The sequence below is a fragment of the Balaenoptera musculus genome, chromosome 8 (assembly GCF_009873245.2).
Source record: "Balaenoptera musculus isolate JJ_BM4_2016_0621 chromosome 8, mBalMus1.pri.v3, whole genome shotgun sequence".
NCBI lineage: Eukaryota > Metazoa > Chordata > Mammalia > Artiodactyla > Balaenopteridae > Balaenoptera > Balaenoptera musculus.
This window is the reverse complement of record NC_045792.1, coordinates 59,983,161-59,989,926: the sequence shown is the minus strand read 5'-3', so window position 1 is coordinate 59,989,926 and position 6,766 is coordinate 59,983,161. Positions and strand designations below refer to the sequence as shown.

At 40.8% G+C, this 6,766-nt stretch overlaps 1 protein-coding gene across 1 annotated transcript; it reads left to right on the top strand.

Moving 5' to 3' along the window:
- Positions 1-697: 697 nt before the first annotated feature.
- On the top strand, positions 698-2,320 carry LOC118899296 (hemoglobin subunit epsilon-1). The gene is made up of 3 exons (XM_036860778.1): positions 698-869; positions 986-1,208; positions 2,066-2,320. Exons 1-3 carry the CDS (start codon positions 778-780, stop codon positions 2,192-2,194), a joined length of 444 nt encoding a protein of 147 aa, XP_036716673.1. The 5' UTR covers positions 698-777; the 3' UTR covers positions 2,195-2,320.
- The last annotated feature ends 4,446 nt before the right edge of the window (positions 2,321-6,766 follow it).

Below are 6,766 nucleotides of genomic sequence, written 5' to 3'. Positions count from 1 at the left end.
GAGTAGACAGTTTCCCTTGTTGTCATAGAGAAATGGACAGAGAGAGAGTTCCCTGGAAGCACAGGATGTAAGCTTATTCTACCTGTTCTCTCTATGAAATAATCTTTGGTTATTTTACTTTGGGATTGAGGTCTTAGTTCTATCGTAGATCCCTTGCATCTCCGTTCAGCTTCCTGAAGTAACCATGTATGTGTTTTGTCTCCCTTAGAAAACTAAAATCCAGAGCTTGGCTATAATCCACTCCTCAAGAGAGCTAGAACTGGCTGAGGTTCTGTGTCAACAATTGTATTTTTTTTTTCTTGACTGTGTTTTTGTCCCTGTCACCATCTCACCATCCTTAACCCAAATATTAAACCTGGTTTGACTGGAACTCTTTCTTTATCTTGGGCTTAGCTGCACTCTATGGGTGTTTCTGGGATAAGGAGAATGGGAGAGATGGATGTCATCGTGGAGGATGACATGGGGAGGGAAGAGGGTGAAAAGAGAGAATGAATGAAAAATTGTGTTGAGGATGGAGGAGGAGTCAACAAAAGAAGGATGTTTCAGGAACCAACACATTATCACAGACTCAACATACATCTTCCTTGCTGACCATTTCCTGACCTGACTCCACCCCTGAGGGACACAGCTCAGCCTTGACCAATGACTTTAAAGGATTAGGGGGAACAAAGGGCCAGAAGTTCAGCAGTAAAGAATAAAAGGCCACACCTTCCAGCAGCAGCACAGACTTGCTTCTGACACTTCTGTGATCACCAGTAAGCTCCAATACCTGACATCATGGTGCATTTTACTGCTGAGGAGAAGGCTGCTATCACTAGCCTGTGGGGCAAAGTGAATGTGGAAGAGGCTGGAGGCGAGGCTCTGGGCAGGTAGCAACTGGACTTCATGGGGGAGGATGGTGAATATGAGCCTGGCAAATTGACCAGGAAATTCTTCAAACTTTTCGAGTCACTGATTTTCCATCTGCTATGGTCTCATCTCACAGGCTCCTGGTTGTCTACCCCTGGACCCAGAGGTTCTTTGACAGCTTTGGCAACCTGTCCTCTCCCTCTGCCATAATGGGGAACCCCAAGGTCAAGGCCCATGGCAAGAAGGTGCTGACATCCTTCGGAGATGCTGTTAAGAACATGGACAACCTCAAGGGCGCCTTTGCTAAGCTGAGCGAGCTGCACTGTGACAAACTGCACGTGGATCCTGAGAACTTCAGGGTGAGTTCAGAAATGTTCACGTGTTCTTTTTATGCTTTTTACTTTGGAATAATAATGGAAGTTGAGTCTTTGGTTGCAAAGACTAGCAAAGATCTCAGAAATCATAGATCAAAGTTGGTGTTAAGAGGGCAGAATTCCAGTGGACATACCAAGAGCACCTTGATTCAGGACTCGTGACAGTAAAGGGCTACTAGCCCTTTTAAGCCTGAGTTTGCTTAAAACTTTTCAGGGACTTTTGTTAGAACTGGATTTGTTTACCCTAGAGAATATCAAAGAATAACAGACTTGTTCAAGGAGGAATGGAACCTGGTTTCTGGTAGATGAAAACCTGTCTCAAGGAAAGAGAAATGTCTTGTTTTATGTGGCTCCTGATGATTGAAGTTTAGGAAGATATTTGGGAGAATAATTTTTAGGCAGATTGTCTCAAAGAAATATCAATCAATTCTCTAAATATATTAAATTACCCATCAGTATTGGGACTAAGTGGAGACTTATTCCTGCCTTGGTTGGAGACTTTACTAAACTCACTCTAAGAACTTATGCAGCCCTGAAATCCTATGATGACAAGGATTAGACAATAGGTAAATATGAGAGGGAGGGAGAGAGGCAAATAAAAATGGTGAAATGGGAGAGAGTGAGGGGATATAGGTAGACAGAATGTTGAATGGAGGGCTCATAGAATTTAAATAAAATTTAAGAACTAGCTTATCAGAGTTTATTGCACAGATACAAACCATGGAGCAGTTTATGATGTGGAGTTGGGAGTGGGTGTAGGTATTAAGCCATTATTTTCTGCAACTCTTTTAGGAAAATTCTACTCAACATATCTAATTGTCATTTTGTCTCTCACCTAACAGCTCCTGGGCAACGTGATGGTGATTATTCTGGCTTCTCACTTTGGCAGAGAATTCACCCCTGAGTTGCAGGCTGCTTGGCAGAAGCTGGTGGCTGGGGTTGCCACTGCTCTGGCCCACAAGTACCACTGAATTCTCTTTTCAGTTCACCATTTTTTGTCCCCAATGCCTTCCTTCTGCACATGGGGACTGGGGTTTGGCCTTGAGAGCCCAGCTTCTGTTTAATAAAGTACATTCTATTCAGTGATCAAAAATTAATATTGTATCTTCTCCATCATTTACTCTTGTGTTAAAGGAGAAAAGGTTCATTGGCTGAGGGGTGGGGGGAGACATAGGAAGAAGAGCCCTTTGAGAAGTGTGTGTGGACTCATCAACAGAAGATAGATGTCCTGGGAGGATTCAGGATGATTGAGAGGATGCCAAGATGCAGAAAGGAGTTTTCTGGGGTGGGAAATGGTTAGTTAAGTGGGCAGGGACTTACAGGGCAGTGTGGCAAAACTTATTGTAGGGGGAAGAAAGGAGGTAGTAAGCAGTGCCTGAGAAAAGCCAAGGCTAAGACACTTGAAGTCATTGTGCATCATATCCTGATTGAATGTAACATGCACTAAAATAAAGCTAGAATTAGGATAGTATGTGAATGGGGGGCGGGTGATGACCAAGACTTAGTGTAGGAGATAAGATAAGATACTAACAAAGGTGCATAGTCTAAAACTAGCAAGCCTGGGCTTGGTAACGTGCATGAAAATGACTCTCTGGAAGTAAAGGAGAGAGGAAGACATAGGTAGAGGGTTAGGAAAGACTAGGTAATGCAAGGCCTTGAATATAAAAATAAAAGCTATTACTATGATAGTGGCAAGAGTAAACAATAAATATTCTTAGAACTTTAAATGACCCAAGGGATAGGATTTGGGGGGAGAGTAATCTGCTTAATGCACACAAACTGAATTAAGAATTGCAGAGACTAGACATGGATGTTAATTGAGGAGAACAGACATAATGACCTCCACCCAAGAAGAGCAGGGAGGTCTGCAAAAAGTGAAAGATGAACAAGGGGAGAGTGAGGAGGACATGTTTTCTGATTGGCTGGGGTGGATGAGGAGGAAGGAAGTGATGGGAGATGATTGAAAGCTCTCAGCCTGGATCTATCAAGAAAAGGCCTGCAATGACTTGGGGACTTTCATGTAAGAATGGCATTAACTGAATCATTCTTGAGGGAGTTATTGCCAGGTTGGTCAGGGAATCATGACCTTCAGGCTTTGAGTCAAACTGTCTTATCGAAGGTTAAGATCTTCACACTTTACAAGTTAGAGTATCATTTCTTGGCAAATTTAACTCTATTAGGCATTTCATTGCTCCCACACATTGATCACAACATGTTCTGTGAATTACCTTCTAATTTGGCCTTTTGTCTCCACAATGGGGATGAGAGACCAGTGATTATATTGTTACAGGTTGTCAATAGCACTGGTCTCTCTGGGTCCCATAGACTCATTTTTCCCCTAAACATAGTAAATGGAGGCTCTTCATGGCACTAAACCATTTAACCCAGCCAGCCAGTCAGTCAACAAATGAGAGCGATGTACATTTTTAATCAATCAGTTTCTTTCCGTCTTTCTTGCCCCTCAACTACTATTCTGACTATGAATGTCAAAGGGTCAGGGATGGTGATGACGTAATGGTGAGCAGAAGATTCATTCTTTATCCCTTAGGGATATAAATTTAGATCTAGATTTTGTCAGTTCAAGACAGCTTAATGGAAAACAAATTCATAATTAACACACACACATGCGTACACATATGCATACAGTAGATGGTCAGAAAGGATGTCTAATTATTGTTGTTAGGCAATAAAAGCCACCTGAGCAAAACAATGTGATAAACAGAATATGCTTGGAATGTTAATTTAGCTAAGAGTCATAGGGTTTACAGAGTATGTCATTACCAGGATTAAAATCCCACAGGGTCTTCTTACTCTCTACCACTGAAGAGAAGTTCTAAGTTATTAGGTTTATGCAACAATATTTTTTGCCATTCTCATTTTTACTATTTACATAAGAGCCACACTAGCCCATTTTTCCTATCTCTAGCATACCAAAGGTTTGCTTCCTCAGAGATTTGGATTCACTATTCCATCTTTCAGAATCTCTAACCCAATACTTTCCTATGGCAAATTCCTTCTTTCCATTCTGGCCCCAGCTCAACTACTACCTCCTTAGAGAGACTATCCCTGATGTAATTGTTCCTCTCTCATTAATTCCAGATATTAATTTTCTTCATAGCAAATGATAATAAGGGGAAATATTTTGTTGATTGGTTTCCTTATTCATTTTCTGTATCTTCCACCCCCAAATTATAAATCTTAAGAGGAAAGTTTTCTTCTTCTTTGTCTATCTTAAATCCCCAGTACATAGAACAATTATGATCACAGTCATTCAACAAATAGTTACTGAATGAACATTTGAGAACCCATGGGAATGAATGTTTGACAAAACATTATAGTTAATTTTATTTAATGTAAGAAACATAGTTTTTGGTCAGCTGTACTGAGATGAAATGTGTTCCTCAGAGCACAAGTCAAGGACCCTTGCCTGGCCTTTCCCCAGTATTGTCGATTATACTAATGGAGAGCCATCCCTAAGACCTAAGAACTCACTGCCTTGGTTTAAATCTGAGCATCCTGCTAGCTCTATAACCTGAGATACATTACTAAATACATTAAACCCTCATTTGCTGATCATGTTTATCAAAGACTGTTTTATGAGAATTAAATAAATTAATAGATCTCACATCTTTAGTTCACAACTTGGAACATAAGCTCTCTTCATCTCTTTCTCTAAAAAAAGATAATTAACTTTCCGTATAATTTCTATCTTTTAGTGGTAGCATTTATGTCCTCTATAAACTCTACCTATCTACATTATATACGTATATGTATTCATAAATACATGTGATCTTTTGTTCTGAATGATAATGCTTTTTTAAAATTTATCTATAAAGATAGTTATCATTATTGAAACCGATTGACCTTTGGTGGAAATAAAAGGTTAGTTTGTGAGAAAATGGCAAATTCAAAGCCTGAATTTGGGGAATCAGCATGACAGGTCTGCATGAAAGAGAATAGATGAGTCCTTTGAAAACAGAACGGTGATATAATCAAATTTGGAAAGCAACCAAGGATAGCTGTGGGAGGTGAAACACTTGGAAATATTGATGCTGAAAGGAAAGGAACTCCAGAGGACCGGACTAAGACAAAGAGGTAATGTATTTGGGCCTAAAGAGTGCTCTTAGAAGTCTAGAGGGACCTGTTTGGACTCTATTGGCTTTTAGAAGAGGCTTGTATAGAGATGAGGAAAGTGTCTATTGGAAAGCATAATTGTATGAAAGGAACTTTGCCTTTACTTGTTATTTTTCACCTTTTCCCCTCCTGGAGGCAGAAAAAAATAGCCAAGGAGAAATGTCTATGCAAGCATATGCTGGCTCTGTATAAGGGAGGAACCTACGGTTCACAAATATATTGCTAAGGCTATTCATACATTGGCTGGACATTTGTACAGAATTGCTTCTAGAGACCCATTTCAAACTTATGTCCTATAAATCCAGAAGTGGGGCGAAGTGTCTCTGAGGGAGGGATACAGCTGGTACATGTGGGCTGGAGTAGAAAGCTAGGAGTTTTTATTTTTAAGCCCACTAAATATGAAGTTGGTGGTGCTAAGAATGTAGAAAGAGTGAAATCATGGTCAAGTACTAGTCTATCAAGGAGAACAAACTAGCTGTGTTTAGTGACTAGGCAAGACCCCAGGCTTTGCAAAAAGTTGACATCGCTGGGTTCTAAGTGGAAGTTGAGACGCCAGCCTGGAGCTCTCCGCTCACTGTGCGCATCTGTTGTCTCTCTCCACTTCCTCAGCTCCTGGAACGCATGCTAGTGATCGGCTTGGCAAACGATTTTTACATGGGATTCACCCCCCAGGTGCAGGCCGCCTGGAGGAAGACGGTGACTGGACTGGCGAACTCTCTGGCCCACGTGTATCACGGAGGGCCCCGCCCAATAGTGTAGCATCACCAAGTAATAGCTTTATTTTTCAAATAATAATAATAACAGTAGTAGTAGTAGTAGTAGCAATGCTCTGCTAAGATTTCTTCTGTAATTGTCTTCAGTTCTGCTTTTCGCATGTGCTTTTAAATATGTGAAAACCTTAGGGATTATATGTTGAGGTGTGTGGGTGTGTGTGTGGGTGTGTGTGTGTATGTGTGTGAGCTCCCCATTAAATTTTTGTATGAAGTAGAGATTTTAACAAGAAAATAAAAAACAGAGCAATAAAGGGATATGCTTGGGATATACACTTGGCAGAAACATACACTTGTGAGTTTTTCCAGTTAAAGTTAAAGATATGGGAGAGTTCTGGTGAGAGGGGAAGTGTGTCATGAGACAAGAACTCCTCAGGACCAGATGATTAAGTGGGTCTGAGAGAAGACTTCTGTGAAGGAAAAGGATCTGGATGGAGGTAGAGTACCAAAGTGGAGATTCTTTAGAGGAAAATTAAGCCAGGTCTTAAGATGGCAAAGTCCAGGCAAGGATTGTCATTCCATTCTAATGATAAGAACACATCTTCTAAAAGCAGCTGGTTTGTCACAGACCTCGTGAGGATAGACTAGGGATGGGAGGGGTTGGACGTCAGAGCAAGGGATAACTCTTTTTAAAGTCAA